This window comes from Melanaphis sacchari, unplaced genomic scaffold (assembly GCF_002803265.2).
Source record: "Melanaphis sacchari strain LSU unplaced genomic scaffold, SCAv2.0 Contig4_pilon_pilon, whole genome shotgun sequence".
NCBI lineage: Eukaryota > Metazoa > Arthropoda > Insecta > Hemiptera > Aphididae > Melanaphis > Melanaphis sacchari.
Window position 1 is genome coordinate 440,998 of NW_020271335.1, and position 19,675 is coordinate 460,672.

General features: G+C 25.2%; 4 protein-coding genes across 5 annotated transcripts; 2 read left to right on the forward strand and 2 right to left on the reverse strand.

Annotated features, from left to right (window-relative positions):
• Positions 1-117: 117 nt before the first annotated feature.
• Positions 118-4,762, forward strand: LOC112598983 (lon protease homolog, mitochondrial). The gene is made up of 15 exons (XM_025345666.1): positions 118-636; positions 701-792; positions 875-1,041; positions 1,261-1,430; positions 1,506-1,694; positions 2,149-2,364; positions 2,532-2,620; positions 2,762-3,023; positions 3,099-3,259; positions 3,320-3,593; positions 3,664-3,753; positions 3,836-4,001; positions 4,060-4,280; positions 4,350-4,514; positions 4,583-4,762. Exons 1-15 carry the CDS (start codon positions 265-267, stop codon positions 4,730-4,732), a joined length of 2,784 nt encoding a protein of 927 aa, XP_025201451.1. The 5' UTR covers positions 118-264; the 3' UTR covers positions 4,733-4,762.
• A 2,786-nt stretch (positions 4,763-7,548) lies between these two features.
• Positions 7,549-9,516, forward strand: LOC112599043 (chromatin assembly factor 1 subunit B). The gene is made up of 6 exons (XM_025345749.1): positions 7,549-7,851; positions 7,925-8,054; positions 8,117-8,338; positions 8,406-8,502; positions 8,570-9,064; positions 9,163-9,516. Exons 1-6 carry the CDS (start codon positions 7,726-7,728, stop codon positions 9,470-9,472), a joined length of 1,380 nt encoding a protein of 459 aa, XP_025201534.1. The 5' UTR covers positions 7,549-7,725; the 3' UTR covers positions 9,473-9,516.
• LOC112599044 (serum response factor-binding protein 1-like) lies at positions 9,312-11,248 on the reverse strand. 2 transcript variants are annotated; one of them, XM_025345750.1, is made up of 4 exons: positions 11,078-11,248; positions 10,717-10,878; positions 9,539-10,646; positions 9,312-9,404 (listed from the first exon to the last, which is right to left on the reverse strand). In XM_025345750.1, the coding sequence occupies exons 1-3, from the start codon at positions 11,111-11,113 to the stop codon at positions 9,540-9,542; spliced, it is 1,305 nt and encodes a 434-aa protein (XP_025201535.1). In that variant the 5' UTR covers positions 11,114-11,248; the 3' UTR covers positions 9,312-9,404; position 9,539. The 2 variants fall into 2 exon arrangements, with proteins under 2 accessions (XP_025201535.1, XP_025201536.1); XM_025345751.1 differs by having other exon boundaries at positions 9,352-9,443.
• Positions 11,249-12,732: 1,484 nt separating this feature from the next.
• On the reverse strand, positions 12,733-17,400 carry LOC112598806 (beta-galactosidase-like). Its single transcript, XM_025345428.1, has 11 exons — positions 17,286-17,400; positions 16,686-16,840; positions 15,845-15,995; positions 15,683-15,746; positions 14,844-14,938; positions 14,563-14,752; positions 14,068-14,417; positions 13,726-14,001; positions 13,530-13,667; positions 13,059-13,274; positions 12,733-12,963 (listed from the first exon to the last, which is right to left on the reverse strand). Exons 1-11 carry the CDS (start codon positions 17,352-17,354, stop codon positions 12,760-12,762), a joined length of 1,908 nt encoding a protein of 635 aa, XP_025201213.1. The 5' UTR covers positions 17,355-17,400; the 3' UTR covers positions 12,733-12,759.
• Between the last annotated feature and the right edge of the window lie 2,275 nt (positions 17,401-19,675).

The window sequence follows — 19,675 nt, forward strand, 5'->3', positions numbered from 1 at the left end:
CGACATCACTTGCGCCTATCAATCTTCATTATAAACTGAATAACCGATACATATTTATTACTTTTAAGTTTTTAAGTTTTAATTGATTGCAGCATATTACATTTTTACAATTTTTTATTTTAGCATTTTCATTTTACACAGATAATGATACATATTATTTACCTATTTTAAAATGTTAATGTAATTAATTGATGAATAACAGATAATTACTGAGTACTGAAAAAAATTTAGTGCCTATAATTCAATTAATTAAATCTTTTTAAAATGTTGCGCTGTATGTGCCAAATTGGTTTAAAAAGGCATTCTATAATTGATCGTCGATTTGTCCGATACGCTAGTGCAATAATTTCGAACAATGATAGATCAGCATTAGTTCAGAAAAACCATGAAACTAATCGTCTATGTGTTGTTTCCACTATTAATGTTCCAGTACGTTATAGAAGGTTTGACAATAAAAAAGAAGATGATAATTCAGGAGAAGCAGAAGAATCTCAAACTGTAAGAGCTGTGTATGACATCAAGTCTAATCCTGATACTTCAATTGCAACTATTCAAGTACCAGATGAATTGCCTTTTCTACCGTTAGTCACAATAGCGAAACCTCCCTTATATCCTAGATTATTTAGAATTGTTGAGGTTTGTATGAATTAAAATATATACAGAAAATAATTTTGAGTATAAAAGACATTTTGTTTTACAGATAAGTGATCCTAAATTGATTGCATTGATCAAAAGGAAAAAAGCTTTAAATCAACCTTTTATTGGTCTTTTCATGAGAAAAAACATTGATACGTAAATATTATTGCTTTTTATTAATTATATAAATAAATATAATTTAATTAATTTGTATGTTATATATTTATATATATTTTAGAGTTCCAGATAGTATAGTTACAAATATTGATGAAGTGTATAGTGTGGGGTCACTCGGTAGAATAAATGAAATGCGAGACTTTGGAAATAAATTACACATGCTCATACAATGTTTTAGGCGTATTAAGTTAACTAAACCACTTTATGAAGATCAAGATATTGATAAAAGTAATTTTTATGCAAATATGCTTATTAATTTAATGATAATAATTGATAATTGTAATAATAGTGGTAATAACTATGGTAGTGCTATTATAAATGTCATTTGACTTAGTCTATAGATATTTTAGAAACAGTAAAAAATTATGAATCACTGATTTTTGTCAGTATATTATTATTAGTTATTATTCATTTATAATTATTTAATATTGTTTTAAACATTTATAGTCACAAATGATTTGACCAAACGTAATAAAAAACAATCTCGTAATAAGGGTTCATCAAGCACAACTGAAATAGAGCCAATTCCTGTAACAGAAAAAACTCAAGATCAAGTGCTTATGATTGAAGTAGAAAATCTGAAAGATGAACCTTATGATAAAACAATGGAAATTAAAGTATGACTGTAGTATATAATATTTTTATTACATTTATATATCAAAACATTGTTATTAATTTTTTATTTGTTTTAGGCATTATCTCAAGAAATAATTAAAACTATTCAATCAGTTATTAGCATAAATCCCATTTATAAAGAAATATTACATCCAATGTTGCAACATGGCAATGTATCAGATGATCCTTCATATTTATCTGACATCGCAGCTGCTATAGCTGATTGTGAGACTCACGAATATCAAGAAATTTTAGAAGAAACTAATGTAAGTAAATAAATATTTTATATTTGAATATAATTTTTAAAAAAATTTAAAAAAGGATATTTCCTTTATTTATCAAAAATATTTGACTGAAATGTCTTTATTTATGACAACATAATGTAACATTTGGATTTGTATACTTCATATTTTTATTGAAAGGATTTATTCATTAGTAGCATGAAATGTCAATAATTTATTTAACTGAGAATGCATAGAAAAAATGTATAGTGCATGTAAATGCATATTTTATAAACAATATCCAATAACTATTATTACTGCCATTTATCATATTACATAGCTAATAACAATTTTGACCATTTTCTAGTAAAATAATAGTTTTTTTACTTTGTACATTTTTTTTTTTTTTGTGTAGGTTATTTAATTACTACTTCTTACTAATTTATATTATAAATGTACTGTATTATTAATATCTATATTTTTTTGTAATTAATTTCAGGTTCCCAAACGTCTTCTTCTTGCACTTGGTTGTGTGAAAAAACTTTTAGAACTTAGTGAAATTCAAATAAAAATTAGTAAAGAAGTTGATGAAAAAGTTAAACAACAACATCGTAAATTCATCCTTCAAGAACAACTGAGAGTAATAAAAAAAGAGCTTGGTCTTGAAAAAGATGATAAAGATTCAATTGTGGAGAAGTTCAGAGACAGAATAAAAGTATATTTTATAAATTATATTTATTATGATGTATTAGTTTATTACTTAGTTTAGTATTCAATAATTGTACCAAAATAATAAGTTTAATCAAATATTTAAAAATGTTAAATTAATTTAATGTAATTTTACTTTAAAATGTGTATTAAAAATTAACATTTAATTTAAAGGACAAACAAGTACCACTTAAAGTTATGGAAGTTATTGAAGAAGAATTAACTAAACTATCATTTTTGGAGCAACATTCGTCAGAATTTAAGTAAATGATTGTTTTGTATTTAAATTAAATTTTTGTAATAGAGATAAACATTATATAAATTTATTTGTAGCTTCTAAATTATTGAACATTTAGAAGTTTTATGTTAGATCTAATCATGAATTTTTAAATTATATTTTTTAGTGTTACAAGAAATTATCTAGATTGGCTAACACAATTACCATGGGGTACAACTAGTGATGAAAATTTTGATTTAAAAAGAGCCACAACTATTTTAGATGAAGATCATTATGGAATGGAAGAAGTAAAAAAACGAATTCTAGAATTCATTGCAGTAAGCAAATTAAAAGGTTCAACTCATGGTAAAATTCTTTGTTTCCACGGACCACCTGGTGTTGGAAAAACAAGTATAGCAAAATCAATTGCAAGAGCATTAAATCGAGAAGTAATAGAATTATCATTATAATAATAATTAATTTATAATCCAAAATTAAATAATATATTATATTTTATTACATAGTACTTTAGATTTAGTGTTGGTGGCATGACTGATGTGGCTGAAATAAAAGGTCACCGTAGGACATATGTAGGTGCCATGCCAGGTAAAATGATTCAATGTCTGAAAAAAACCTTAACTGAAAATCCATTAGTATTAATTGATGAAGTCGATAAAATTGGAAGGTAATAAAGTTACAAAATGATTGTTTTAATTATAAAATTTAATTTTAATTATTTTGCTAGAGGACATCAGGGTGATCCTTCATCTGCACTTTTAGAAATGCTTGATCCTGAACAAAATGCTAATTTCTTGGATCATTATTTGGATGTATCAGTAGATTTATCTAAAGTACTATTCATTTGTACTGCTAATGTAATCAACACAATTCCAGAACCTCTGCGTGATCGTATGGAACTTATAGATGTGTCAGGATATGTAGCAGAAGAAAAAATGGCCATTGCAAAACAATACTTAATACCTCAAGGACTTAAGTCTACAGGCCTGAAAAAAGAACAAGTAAAATATATTTATAATAAAATTATTAATTTATGTATTTTAATATGTGATAATTAATATGTATTTATAGATAGAAATTGCAGATGAAAGTCTATCTACTCTCATTAAATCATATTGCCGTGAAAGTGGTGTACGTAACCTTCAAAAACATGTTGAAAAGGTACTTTTAATTAGAGTTTTAAATAAATATTATTTTTTTTAAATTAAATCTATGTTTTTTAATATCTATATGTATTTAATAGTTGTTACGGAAAGTTGCATTGAAAATAGTTAAAGGAGAATCAGAAAAAATAATTATTAGCAGTGATAAATTATATGATTATGTTGGAAATCCAGTATTTAACAAGAATCGAATGTATGAAGATCCATTACCTGGAGTCGTTATGGGATTGGCCTGGACTGCTATGGGTTAGTTGAATAGATTTTACTGCTTAGTTTTATTTATTATACAATAATTTTTATTTAGGTGGCGCTTTAATGTATATTGAAACTGAGTGGACAAAAGACCCAGCAACAATTATAGACAAGGATAAAGCTGTTGGCAACATTATGTTAACTGGTCGCTTAGGAGAAACTATGCAAGAATCTGGAAAAATTGCTTATACTGTGGCTAAACAGTTTTTAAGTGAACTTGATCCAAAAAACCAATCACTGTTGACTGGAAATATACATCTACATGTTCCTGAAGTGAATATTATCTAAGTTAAAAAAAAATAGATATAATATATTAATTTAAACTTTTTATTATTAATGTAGGGTGCTACGCCTAAAGATGGACCTAGTGCTGGATGTACAATTGTTACTGCCTTGTTATCATTAGCTTTAAATATTCCTGTACGTACCAATGTCGCTATGACGGGAGAAATATCACTCAAAGGAAAAGTTATGCCAGTAGGAGGAATTAAAGAAAAAACAATTGCTGTAAATAATTAACAATTTGATACTCCATATTATATAACATATGAAATAACTTTTTTCTTTTTTTTTAGGCTAAAAGAGAAAATGTTAATTGTTTAATATTGCCTGACGAAAATAAAAAAGATTTTAATGAACTTCCAAAGTTTATAACTGACGGGATCGATGTGCATTTTGTTTCATACTATAAGGATATTTTTAAAATAGTCTTTGAAAACAAATAATATTATTCCCTTTTTTTAAGTTTGTTAATTTAAAATTTATTGTTTGATTGTTAAATCGTAATTGTATATAAAATATACCTAGATGTTAGTATTTTTTTAAATAAAATATTGTAAGACTGTTATTTTATCATTTAATTTACTAATCATAATTTAATCAAAATAACTACTTTTTTGGAAGCATTGACTATTGAATAGACTTAAAACTAATACTAATATTATCTATCTCCCTATATTATGTGATCTACCAATGAGCCATGGGCTAAGTACTAGAGCTTTGCATGGCCTGTAATATGGACTAAACTGTACTGATGAAGAACATTTAAGACTGAGATTGGACTAAATCAATATGTAAGGCAATGCTACTGAACTAGACTAAATCGATATATTTTTAATTTCTAAACAAAGACTAAACAGGGCCCAAGAATCATTTTTAACTTTGTTGATTCTAAAAAAACCTTTTAATATGTTGTGTTGCGTATATTTCTGACAAAAATAATAAATAACCAATTTATTACATAATAATAATAAAAAATGATTGAGTTCTACCATGTATACAAATTGTGTTAAATTTACTGATTTACTATGAAATAAATTAAGATAGTGAAGAATAAACAATAAATATAGATTTTAAAATGTTGATTATAATCCAATCAGGTGCACACTTCAAGAAGTTTAAAGGGATCACCCGCCTCACAAAATTCTAGAAAAACATTAAGTATTTTTAGAAAGTAAGAGTGGTTTATGTCAATTTATTATTTCATTATAATATAAATATATATATATATATGTGGTTATAAATTATAATAGACCATAATATATTGGGAAATAACAGAAAATGTTAATCACATTTTGGTTTAAAATATTGTATATACCATTAAAAATAATCTATTAGTAAATCTCTCAAAAAAGACGTAATAACAAATATTTCTAAAAAATTCTAATGCTTATCTATAATAGAATTTTAAAATCATCTTATTTTATATGATATGTGTAAAACGTAGTAATTGTTTTAATCTACAAGTCTGCCAAGCCTAAACATTTATCTTCTCCGTTCAGGCTAATCAACCTATTTCCTACAATCAGAAAACTTTAAAAAAAAAATTTGCTTAAAATAATTTGCTCAATAATGATAAAAAAGAGTATAATTCTAAATATCTAATTCGATTTTTGCATTAAGCATTCAACGGACAACAATCCTTCTTATTTATCGCTTAACAGATTCTAAAGCATCGGCACTCAAAATAAACAATAGTGTAAAGCCATTATTCATAGACATAGAACATGTGTTTGAATGAGTAAGAGAGCTTCACGCCCACTAACCCAAAAACAATACTAGCATTCTACTTACGCTGACGAGGATGTTGTTCTATCCAAGCAAACCAATTTAACCAATTTATTATCTCTAAAAACTTACATAACACATTTTTAAATTTGATTAAAAAATATGGAAAACAAAAATAAATGAAAACAAATCTATTTTACATTCAACCTTAAAAAAGATCATTGTTCCAATATTAAAATCAACAATAAAGTCATTCCATCATCTGACTAAATAAAACATTTGGGCTTATAAACATAATAAGCACGTCACATGGGGACTCCATTTAAAAATAAAAAGATACCTATGTAGCAAACACAAGACTAAAAACTTCGCCTGTTTCTAAAATACATACATACTAAATCTAAAAATAAAGTTATTAATTTTAAAGACTTTAATAAGACCTATCTAATATTGCAATCTTATGGAATCTTAATTTGAGGTCTGGCCAAATCTTTAATATCCGTCCAGTACAAACTCATCAAAAGATTACTGTTTGAAAAATTACAGACACGCCGTGGTACATCGGTCATCAGCAATGTTTCCCTTTATAAAGATCTCAACATCTCAATCATTAAAGAATTAGCTAACAACCACATACTACTAGCGATTTCATTTCAAAATTTACTCCCACAAAAACCCCTTTATATACAAATATATCCCTATTCAAAAACCAAAAATGACTTCTAAAAAGGAATTGGTCCCGTGACCTATTAAAATAAAAAACAAAATTTCCTCATAAATCATTTGATTGTTAATTAAATTAAAAATTATGAGTATTACTAATGGGTCTCTTCCTCACAACCGTGTTTCTCATAAAAATTATATGCATATTATTTATTCTATGTATTATACAAACTACAAGTTGTAAATTTAATTTTAACAAAAGAAATAAAATAAGGATTAGAGTTAGAGGTGTTAAGACCGCAATATTATACTTTCAAATATCTTTATAAATTAATAAAAACTTAGAATATTTTGAAAATCATGTTATGTATAGAAAATGTTTGTGAAAATTATAAATATCCAAGATTATTTGTTTGTAACAGTCATTAAAAAATAAAATCGGTTAAATTGAAAACTGAATTTGGCTAAAAATTTTGGTTTTTTTTTAAAATTCAAATTTTTTTTTTGCTTTTTTGAAAAATGCGGGAAATTTTTAATTTTGACTTCTCCAAAGTTCTAATCAGATTCTCTTTGCTATTTTAAATCATCCTCGGAATTGAGGTATTTTTTCAACTACTTATCGTATATACACACAAAAAATACACTCATCGTCTTTTAAATCGCTTTGCTTAGATTCTTAAATAATTTCTATAAAAAATAGTTTCCCGCTTAAAATTCAAAATTACACGTAAATTTACCAAGAACAGCTGAGCGCTACAGTAAATATAAAACATTTTGTCTTATTGTATTGATAAAATATTGGCGCCAAAATATCAAGGTCATTGAAATCATTTGTAGATCTGAGATTTTTGTTCTTTAATATCTTATTTTAAATATTATACTCTATAGTCTATAAGTTACCATTATAAATAGGTATTTGGTACTAAATAATAAATAGTGAACTTTCTGTTAAAATAGATCTAATTATTTCGCTTACATTCGTGAATAGTAGATTACTTAATTTTATAATAAAATTAATTTTCATTAAATTTAGTCCACATCAACGATCATGAAATTAGTGATTCCAGAGATTTCTTGGCACAATCGTGACCCCGTACTTAGCGTTCATTTTCAACCTGTTGCTGAAGATGGATTTTATCGACTGGCTACTGGTGGATCAGATTCTCATGTTTTTGTAAATAATATTAAATTTTTCGATTGAAGATTCATTTTTACTGATTACTATTTGTATGTGTACAATATTTTAGATATGGAGAATGAAAGTAGATGGTTCTAATGTGACTGTTGAATTTGCTGCTGATTTGACCAAGCATCAAAAGGCTGTAAATACTGTACGCTTTTCACCCAATGGACAATGGTTAGCTAGTGGTGACGATGGTAAATAAATTGTTAATTTTATTTATTTATATAACAATTTATAAATATATTTATTTTTTCAGAGTCTGATATTTTCTTATGGAAATTTAAATCAGAAAATGGTCCTGATCAGAGACCTGATTTGTTGGAAGATGATGAATCCAAAAATCTTGAAAAGTGGGTTTGTCATAGTGTATTGAGAGGCCACCTAGAAGATGTTTATGATTTATCTTGGTCTCCAGATTCTAAACAACTGATATCTGGTGGTGTTGATAATAAAGCAATTATTTGGGATATTGAAAATGGTAATTATATTTAGTTTTAAAAATGATTTGAACTTAAATCAATACTTAAAGATTTTTGAATTAATAGGACGCTATAAAGCAATACTTAATGATCATAAAGGTTTTGTACAAGGAGTGGCTTGGGATCCTTTAAATGTGTATGCTGCCACTCTAAGTAGTGACAGGTAAATATATGATAAAAATTATATCAGTATTTTATATTAATTTATTATTTATTATAATAATTTATAGAACTCTAAGAGTGTTTAATACGAAAAATTGTAAATTATTCAGTAAATGTGATAAATGTGTCCCTTTGGAAAAAAAAAGTGATGGCGAAGAAATAAAAATTAGACTTTTCCATGATGATACACTAAAGTCTTTTTTCCGGCGGATTGCATTTTCCCCTGATGGTCAAATTTTAGTAACTTCATCTGGTATCGTAGAGACAATTGATGAGGAAAACAAAATTAAAAGTACCACGAACGTCAGCTATGTGTTTGCCAGAAAATCATTTACTAAGCCTGTACTATACATACCATCTCTTGACCAATATTCAGTTGCTGTTCAATTTTCGCCAATTTTGTATGAACTTAAAGAAGAAACAAAATCGGTGTTTGATTTACCATACCGGATGATATATGCCATAGCAACAAATACAAGTATTTTATTGATGGATACCCAACATGCTGCTCCATTTGCTTACATTGGTGATATACATTATACTCGTTTGACAGACCTATCATGGTAAGAACATAGGTTTAAAAAGTACCTAAATATTTTGAACATTTATTTAATAATTTTTATAATTTATATTATACATTAAACAATTTTATGTGTATCAGGTCTTCTGATGGACAGTTACTTATAGTATCTTCATCAGATGGATTTTGTTCAATTATAAGCTTTACAAAAGAAGAATTAGGTATAAAATACAAGGGTGACACACAAATTAAGCCAGAGCCAATAGAAATATTTGAGTCAATTGTTCAAGAAGATACTGAAGTTAAAGATCTTCCGATTATAGTCATTCCATCGCAAACGGAACAAAATGAAGAAAAACAAATTGCTGATCGTTCTGAAGCTCCTACAAAAAAAAGAGTGCAATTGGTCAGACTTTCTAGTCCTAAAATCAATAAATATGTAAATAAGTAACAGTGTAATTATTTATTTTTGTATTTTTTATTATTTATATGAGATTAAACAATTTTTTTTACAAACATTAGTCTTCATCATCAAATGTAATTTTCTTTCCTTCAAATTTGGCCAATGATTTTTGTTTACGTTTTGCTTCCCATGATGGATGTAATGTCATATCAATAGATTCCTCAACTTGTTGCTGCCTTCTTTCCCTTCGGTTGCTTATGTTATTTTGCTTGCCAATAATCACCCTTTTACCTTTATTAAAAATTTCTTTAATTGGTTTTTGATAATCTATTTTTGTCTGTTCCTCAATATTTTTTTTAGTTACTGGTGGTGGTTTGTAAACAGACATGTAGTCTTTATTGTCAGTAGTCATAAAAAATGAATCTACGGTTTCACAAACTGGTTTAACCTCATTTACTGTATTTCTTTGTCTTTTAAAGTTAGTTTTATTTGAAACACTTTTTTCGGCTTTTCTTTTTGATACATTTTTATCAATATTTATATCGGTGTTTTTAAGAATTTCATTAGTAGTCAAATCTAAGTTTTTCTTTGTTAGCTGAGTGTTTAAAATATTTGTTTTTAATTGTGAATGATGTAAATTTTTGTCTAGTGTTATTAAGCATTCCTCTTCATCACCGACTATTTTGTTATTGTTAGAGATTAAAACTTTTGAGCCTTTTGACATATTTTTATCTTCAACAATATTTGTATTGTTCTCTTCAATCAAGATTTTTTGTACTAGTGAACTTTCAGTTTCTGTAGTATTTACAGATTCAGATTGACTATCTTCTGATTCGGATTTAGTATCTGACACTGACATGGCATGTTCAAGCTCAGACTGTGTAGATTTAAATTCTTCCATGTTTTTAATTGTTTTATTATTCTTATCAAGAATTTTAGTTTTTACCTCATTTTTAACATTATTAAGTTGGATTGTTTTATTTTTATTGGATTTTTTTTTTGCTCTATATTTAACACCTAATTCATCTAATAAATCTGTTATACACAGTTTCCAATCTGGATATTTATTTCTAAAATTTTGAATTTCATCCATTATAAATTTATGTCCAACTAATTTCGCTAATGCCCTTGTCTCCAATGTTATGTCTGTACTATTTAATATTGTAGCAGAAGGTACTTCATTTTGTAAGGCATATTTTGTGACATCATCATCATTTAATTTCTATGAACAAAATTATACGTTAGTCATTAAGTTGAAAATGTAATAATATTATTATAATAAACTTTTATACCTTTATCACCATCAATTCATTGATAAAACGTTCAGATTTTTTTTGATTTTTTACAATTTGTTCTTCACTTCCTTTTTTTTCTTTTAACTTTTTTGCTTCCCGTGTTAATTTGTGGATTGTATGTACTTTTGATTTACGTACAATATGACGCATGGAAACAATCTAAAAAAGTATTAAAATTTTTATTTATCAGATATATTTTCTATAGACATAATGATTAAGCAAAAAAATTTTAAACATAGAATTGGATTTTTTGCATTAAACATATTAGTAAATAAAATATAAATTAAGTAAATTATAAAATTATTTAAATACATTAAAATAATAATTAAACATTAAAATTAAAATTAGTAAAAATCACCTGATTATTGAGAGAAAATTTTGATAAAGGCTCCATTGTAAATGTATTAGATATTATAAAATTATTTTCTTAAAAGTAATAAACATTAGAAATTCGAATCATTTAATTGAGGATACTTAAAAAGAATGAAGATTATTTAGATAATATTAACACGTTTTCTGCTATCGGTTTACTAGAAGCATTGATTATAGAATCGACTATAATCAATGCCATATATATAGTAATCAAGGTCTATAGATAATGTGAGTTGCTTTATTTTCAAAAATGGTTTGGTGGTCACGGGACTAAATATATTTATAAATATTATATTATATTTTTTATATATCTTTTATGTACATGAATATGGACTACGATATATTGTAATTAATGTATTATTATTTATTATTCAAATAATAACATTTTGGTGAAGCTTAAAATGTTTAGTATTATAAGATCCTGTTACTAGCGCGCATGGTGATTTAGTTTTAAATTACGGACTAGATAATATGGTGGTATATTGAAATTTGAAAGCGTAAATGCATAGTATCCTTTTATACTGTTTTTACTGTTCTACTCACTGTTTGGTCTATATCCAGGTCCATAATATTGCTGTGGTAACTGACTTGCTCATTGTAATTTATTTTTAATGTTCAGATTGTAATTGTTATTTTTATTAATAGAAATATGTACTGTGTGTAATTGTGTAAACGCTAATCGAGAACACTCAATAACTCTGTGTAGAGCCTTCCAATTTGAATTCTGTTTTTTAGTTAGTTGTTATGACATAAAAATACACATTTTTATGGTTTATTTTTTAACTTAATTTGTCGATTATTGTGTTTAATTGTGGTTTAAAGAGATATGGTCTTAATACAATTGATTCCCTTATCCCTCTACAATACTAATACCATTGATTATAGAATAGACCATTCTATATTCAATGCTAATGCATACTAATGTTATAAATTGACATATTTTTCTCAATTTTTCTTACGCGTACAATTGTAATGTCAAGTGAAAAAATCAAAAAATTACTTGTTTAATTAATACCACTAAAATAAGTATTAATATTACAGTAAAATCTCGGTAATCCAACACATATCAGACCACGCTACTGCCGGATTAACAAAAACGCCGGATCAGTGGAGAGTTCACAAAAAAACGCATTTTTACTTATTGAATTTTACATTTTTACTCGTATTAAAAAATGATTTAAAAATCTTTTAGATTGAGAGCAGTTTTCATTTTATTTATTAGAATTAGATCTGTTATTACTTAGTTTTATCTAACGGTTTATCGTTTATGATAGTAAATTTATATATAAATACATATTGGTACATATAGACAATAGATTAATACAGCCAGGTTACTGGACGTATCAGATTATCGAACGGCCGAATTACCAAGATTCTACTGTATTAATATTAAGTCCATTGATTGATCAACCAAAACATACTTAATATTTTAAAGTTTTCAACCAAAATATTAATACAACTATTATCAATAATTTCTATTACTAGATTGAACTTCTATAGTGGCTATACACAATATTTTTAAAAAATATTTCAATATTCTGGTTTACGTATCTAAACTAGTGATTGTTATATGACAGAATATTATAATACAATAAATCAAACATTTAATATTTTTTTTATGTTTATTTTATTAAAAAAAAAAAAAAATTATAAAACATACATTTTAATTTATGTTGTTATTGGACCATCAAGAATAGGTTTGTCAATAAATTTTATGGATAAATCTTGAGATGCACCTTCAAGTTCAAACATCACAAGAGTATTGACATGAGGTGATGGTTTTAGAAAAGGAGCTGGTACATAAAGTGTAACTTGAGGTCCACCGAGTGGCCAATATCGACCAAGGTTTACATTATTTAAAAATGCTACACCCTAAAAATATTAAATATTGTTTAAAAATTAAGTTTATAAATTGTAAAAATAAGGTTAAAATACTGAATTAACAGAATTAACTTGTTAAAACATACTTTAGTCCAGCCTGAAGTATCCAAATAAGTGTCTAAACAATTTGTATAGTTTTTTGGTAATGTAAACTGTGTTATATAAAATGCCGGTAATTGAATACTTTCGACATTTTTCATCATATTGATTGAAGAAATCCATGTTGTTTCATTCAAAGGATATGCAGTCATTTTCCATGGGCTTAATGATTTATTTCCAAGAAACACTTGGTCGAAAATTCCCTACAAAATTATTATTGTTTTATATACAATATTTAAACTAAATAATTATACTAGTTGATAGTTTAAATAAGTATAATACAATTTGATTTAATAATCATAAGTACAACACTTTTTGTTGCTAAAAATAATATGTCCTCAATCTTTGCTTTACACAATTTATCAAATATTAACTTCAAAACATTATATTATAGTATATAAATATTTATGTATATAGTACTATTTCAATCACAAGATAACAATTAAAATAATTACTACCTTTCTGTCTTCAATAAAGTCACCATAATTAATCCTTCCCTGATTTTCAACTAAAATACTTAGATTCTGAACAGAACGGTTAATGTTCAAACTTATTGTAGTATTACCTTTTAACCGATTCATGGTTCCCACTTGTACCTGAAAAAATATATTAAACAACAGTGTTTCAATAATATTAACTGTAATATAATTTTACTTTATCCAGATAGATGATTGCTCGATCTCTAACAGAGTTCACAGTTAGGTTTACTGGATTTTTGACATTTTTCTGATCATCTGTTAATGTTGTTTCATACATTACAAAACCAGTATTAATATCTAAGTCTTCAAATGGTAATGGAACATTGCTAATCACTGGTTTAATACGTTGAGTAACCTTTTCAAATATGCTAACCAAAGGTTTTAAGTAGAATTTACCATAGGCACCTTTAGGTGTGGGATTTGGTGATATCTCGTTTGTCACAGCATATTTCTTAAAATTAATAAATTAATTTATTGTATAATGATTAATAGATAGTTAACTATAATAACAACTCACAGCTTCTTCAAGTGTCTGTTTAATTTGGAAATACTTTTCGGTAGGATCTCCAGCTTCATCCAATGGAGCATTATAATCATATGAAGTCAATTGTGGTAAGTATCCAATACTATCTTTAGTGTCATTTGTATTTGCTCCTGATGTAAATCCAAAATTTGTACCTCCGTGAAACATATAGAAATTAAACGATGCATTCATTGCCAACATTATTTTCATTTGTTTTATAACGTCAGTAGTGTTTATTATAGATTCTGATTCTTGCCAATGAGTTAACCAACCAGGATAGAACTCTGAGTTAACTAATGGTCCTCCTTTTTGAACCTTTTTCATGAAGTCAAAACACTGAGAAACTAGAACAAAAGTATAGGGTAGAATAAAAATAAAAATCTGAAATAACATTTATTTCGGTACTAAGTAAGATTAATTTTCTCTTAAAGTTTTGATAACATTTTTCATACACCAAATTATTTATTAAGACTTTATGTTAATATTAACCATTCACGTAAAGTCCAAAATCTACAGTTGCATATACTTCTGGAATAACACCACAGTCAAAGTATGATTGACCACATCCATCAATTGTAAAAAGTACAGCCTTATTTTCTATATAACTTCTAAATAAATCTCGAATCCAAAGTTTATACTCAGAATCACAGGCATAATAACTTCCATATTCATTTTCTACCTAATGAAATGAAGTATGTGATAAATTTAATCTGTACCAAATATCTCAAAATTAAACATAGAATGTCTACAAAAAATATTAATTTTTTTACCTGGACCAAAATTATATTTCCTCCATTCCCATATAAATAAGGTTGAATTATTGGCATAAGTACATCAAACCATTTTGAAACATATTTTTTATAGCCTGAAATTTAAATACTCACTCATTAGTTATCTATGAAAAAATTAATAAAAATAATTTGATGTTGATAAATGGGAAAAAGTTAATATTGATCCAAATATAAATGCTATTTATATTATTTCTAATCATAAATTAACTATAAATAATGAAAAATCTATTATAGTCACTCAAGAAATAAAGCTATAATTTTTGTTAATTAAAAAGTTATGATTTTAATTTATTCACTTTTACTCATAAACCATCTAATTATTCCTTTTTATTTTTTAAGCTGTAATGGTTAACTTAATTAATAGATAATAGATAATAAATAATAAAACATATTTCATTAATATTTTGAGTGTGTGAGGTGTGTTTTTTATGAATTATATAAAATAGAACATTTTTGTTTTAACTATCAGAATAATTTTACATCAATCAATTTGTCTTATTCACTTCAAAAAAGTGTTAAATGATTGTATTATTCTATAATTGTATTATTATTTCTGTTACTTGAACACATCAATCAACAAGATAAAAAAAAATTATTTTTAAATAGTATCACTATAAAAATCTAGCCAAATATTTAGATACTTAAATTATATGAACATTAAACAAAAACATAAGAATTGACTAAAAAAAATAAGTTTATCTTATTAAATGGAATATGTTATATAGATTAGTAATACCAGATGTTTCTAACATTTCTTAATCATAGATCATGAATTTTTTAGAGAATTTTTTTAATATTATAATATGCTTTCTTCGTACTTGAGTTGTTAGTCCTCAAACTTTTTTTAGGTGTCACGTTTAATAACCAATAGGGAAATCCACCCTAAAAATAAAAACAATTGATTTGCCTATATAAATCTAAGCTTAAAAATAAAATATTAAATGAAAAAAATATTTTATAAATCATAAGTAGGTACTTACAAAATCTCGTTCAGCGCATATATATGGTCCTGGTCTTAAAATTAAATACATGTTTTCATTTTTGATTAATTTAATAAAATACTCCAAATCAGCGATCCCTTCAAAATTATATACCCCAGGAAATGGTTCATGTAAACTCCATTCTACATAACTGCATAAAACCCATAATAAATAAAAATATTAAAAGTTGAATTTGAAATACTTATTTGTATTTATAACATTATAACACAAATAGTCTATTTGTTTCATTTGTAAGTGAAAATAATTTTATATAGGTAGGTGTGTAAATATATTTCATTTAATTGAATTTAGTGGTCATAAAACTAGATCTTGTACATGTCTTGTAAAAATGAGAAGATAAAAAATAGAATTTGAGGAATGGGCAGTACCTAAAGAATATATTATTATGATTAACTTTTAGATTCTAGGTTAACGTTTTTAATTTGTAAGTTTTTTTATATTACTATTTATTTATTTTTTTTTGTTTTTAAACCTAGTTAGCTATTTAACTATATTTGTGATTATAGAGAAACAATTTATTCGTTTTACCAGTTTCATTAGTTTCTTTTAGAATAAAGAAAAAGTAGACATAAAAAAATATAGAAATTTATAACATTAATTAAAAAAAAAAAACTAATCTAAGTGATTTATTTTAATTTAATAAATAATAATCCTATTGCAGTAGAGAGTGATGGTATCTATAATGAACTAATCAAAAATAAACATCTAATTTTGTGTATTCTTTTTTATACATAGACATTGTTAAGTTACAATAATAATTTATCAAACATCCTAATAATAATAAATAATTAAATAGTATAGATATGAAATAGGTGCTCACGTTGTTATAGTATTTAATCCAGCAGCCTTCATTTTTTGAATTCTATCTTTCCAATAAAGTTGAGGGACTCGGAAATAGTGCAATGAACCAGAAACATATCGGAATACTTTGCCATCCTTGAGAAATTCATTATTTTTATAATCAATAGTAAAAGTCTAAAAATTAAATAAATTATAATAAATACCCCTTAAAAATAGTTATACATAATATAAAAATATAAAATTATTAGATAAATTCATTGAAACTTATACATTAATTAATAATAATTGTATTATTAATAATAATAGTAAAAATGTTCAAAGTACGAGTGATATTTTGTAAAAAATCCTATATTAAATTTATTATACAACCATATTAATAAAATTATAATATGCACCAAAAAACATTAAAACTAATGAAATTATAATTTTAAGTATTATTACTGGTGGATTAAGTTAAAAGTCAAAACACATCATTTCATAAAATTTGAATATTTATAACTTTTTTGTTGTTTCACCTTTTTAGACAAAGTTTTCATAAGTTATTTAAATCAAGGATATTTGATACATACAAAAATGAAATCTTTATTAGTATTATATTTTATAAAGTTTTAAAACTTACTGGTCTTAGAGTTTCCAAAATAACAGGACTGATTAATGAGCAAATAAAACACAAAAATATCCAGTTCATGTTTTATAGTTGAATGAAAAAATTCGTATTATTATTTGATGTTTGATGAGAAAGTTTTTGCGTAAATTATAAATATATACGTTAGGTATAGCTAATTTTTTTTTTATACGTTAAATTACTAAACAATATGAATATTGAATAAGTATTAACTAATAAGTATAGTTATTAATGTTATTATTCAAAAGTATATGAACGTTGGACCGTTTTTATCTCTTTTCAATGTCGGTATCTGACTAATAAATAATAATACATTTACTTACAATAATTGGTAGGTCTATATACCTAATTATTTGTTATCGGGTCATTACTTGGTGTACAGAACGTTGTTATTTATTAATATCTACACGTTTTAAATTGTGATATAATATACAGAGTACCTACATATTTTAATGATATTATTATTGACAGTCAAAATAATAAACAATACTGATAAAAAGTTTGTTGAAAATTGTAAATTTGTGATCTGTGAACAGTTTTTTATTTCATATTCATACAACTCAGATGACTATAGTAGGCAAGCCCGGATTAAGGATTGATTGGGCTCCATGACATCATAAACTTAGTGGGCCCCCTTTCAACTTTAACTTCAAAAAAAATTGTATCACTACATTTTAAAAACGGTATATTATTGTATAATTTTATCAGTACAAAAAAAATATAAAAGGCTATATAAATTAATAGTTATATAATAATATATTATACATGTATTATATTAATATAAACACTGTATTTGTTAAAAAAAATAACAATTTAATATTTATTATCATTTAGTAATTTTTCATAATATTAAATTAAGAACATTTTATTTTATAATTATTAATTATCTACTATACCGACTAAAATATTTATTTTTTTTTTTTTTAATGCATTAAAAATATTTATTTATATTGGAGAAAAGATGGGCTCCGGTCCGTGCCCTCTCATTAATCCAGGCTTGCTAATAGGTATATAGGTACCAACCGTAGGCGTGTTTCATATTATATTTATTATTAGGGTTTTGGACGTAGGAAGTAGGGCGAGTTGACACGTATATGTATTGAAAATTTGTAAGGTACAGGCGATACAGCATAATATAACAAATACGAGCAGATCTAAATACACCTAATATAAGACAAGTATTTATACGAATAGTGATTAGTTAAATATCAGTAGATGATAAACTGTAAAGAGAAAAAAATTAAAACTACTAGACAATTGAGATGTTATCCACTTGTGAGTTTTTGTATCTAAAAATACATTTTAACGAACTATATAATAGGTACCTATCTATAATATTACGTTTTAACTAGGTACCTTTTAATATGTGCTACTGATTCGTAAAAATGTGTGGATTTTTATTTTTGAGTCAAATGGATTTCTAATTTTTGGTAGCATAGTTTAAAAAATGTTAAATTACCTATTTAATTACACTTACGTCTTGGTTTAAGTCGTTTTAGAGTTCACAATGCAAAGATTCACAATTCACGTTCCATATTATACACAAATACTAGCTCCTAAAATCTATGCATATTTTGGAATCTTTTACTATTTTTTAATGTATATAAATTCTAGCGGCTAGAATCTAGCCTTTCTAATAAGTAATAACCAGTAACTTATAAAATAACAATCAATAACTACTTTTCAAATTATTTTTTTTTTTTTTTTAGTTTAAAGATATTTATTCTTGCAGAGTCAAATCCTTTTTAAATATACCAGAATTTAAAATCAATTTATTAATAATGATATATTTTAATAATATATAAATTATATATTCCAACATAGTTATCATAAGTTACATAAAAACTAGATAATATGATGTTAACACTGAGTTGATGCACTCTAAGGTTTCTATTATTAAATACTAACATAGTATATTAAATCAACATAATTTTTCCATTCACATCTCTTTTATATATTAATTAAATGTTAGTTGATTGAAAAATGTAAGACAATTTTATTTAATTTTCTGTATAAATCTATCTCTCCACTCACATATTTTTTTTAGTAGAGGAAGCTAAATACTTCATATAAATATTGAGCTTTATTAGGCATGTTTCATACTCATGATTAATAATACTTAATATTTTAGTAAAATGTACTTGGATATCAGAAAATTCTTATTAAATTTTCAAACACGGACAGATTTATATTTTAGTCAATGTTTGTAATTTATTTTAGATTTGTTGATAACATTTTAATATTTGTCTATTATATCTCAGTCTACAATTTGAACAAATTTTGTACAATTTATAGAAACTGATTTAAGTTTTAATGATTAGAATATATTTATTTACCATGAATCAAAATTTAAGGAAAAATATTCATTATAATATTAGAGGTAA

Bases quoted from the DNA above. Each gene is read 5' to 3' on its own strand.
- LOC112598983 (XM_025345666.1), top strand. From the start codon at position 265: ATGTTGCGCTGTATGTGCCAAATTGGTTTAAAAAGGCATTCTATAATT. The intron at 793-874 runs GTAAATATTATT...TATATATTTTAG, and splicing joins ATGAGAAAAAACATTGATAC to AGTTCCAGATAGTATAGTTA. The intron at 4,002-4,059 runs GTTAGTTGAATA...ATTTTTATTTAG, and splicing joins ATTGGCCTGGACTGCTATGG to GTGGCGCTTTAATGTATATT.
- LOC112599043 (XM_025345749.1), top strand. From the start codon at position 7,726: ATGAAATTAGTGATTCCAGAGATTTCTTGGCACAATCGTGACCCCGTA. The intron at 7,852-7,924 runs GTAAATAATATT...ACAATATTTTAG, and splicing joins GATCAGATTCTCATGTTTTT to ATATGGAGAATGAAAGTAGA. The intron at 8,055-8,116 runs GTAAATAAATTG...TTATTTTTTCAG, and splicing joins GTTAGCTAGTGGTGACGATG to AGTCTGATATTTTCTTATGG.
- LOC112599044 (XM_025345750.1), bottom strand. From the start codon at position 11,113: ATGGAGCCTTTATCAAAATTTTCTCTCAATAATCAG. The intron at 10,879-11,077 runs GTGATTTTTACT...ATACTTTTTTAG, and splicing joins AATTTTCTCTCAATAATCAG to ATTGTTTCCATGCGTCATAT. The intron at 10,647-10,716 runs GTATAAAAGTTT...TTTTGTTCATAG, and splicing joins ATGAATTGATGGTGATAAAG to AAATTAAATGATGATGATGT.
- LOC112598806 (XM_025345428.1), bottom strand. From the start codon at position 17,354: ATGAACTGGATATTTTTGTGTTTTATTTGCTCATTAATCAGTCCTGTT. The intron at 14,753-14,843 runs GTAAAAAAATTA...TCATTTCATTAG, and splicing joins GAAATATAATTTTGGTCCAG to GTAGAAAATGAATATGGAAG. The intron at 13,668-13,725 runs GTAAAATTATAT...ATATTTTTTCAG, and splicing joins CAATCATCTATCTGGATAAA to GTACAAGTGGGAACCATGAA.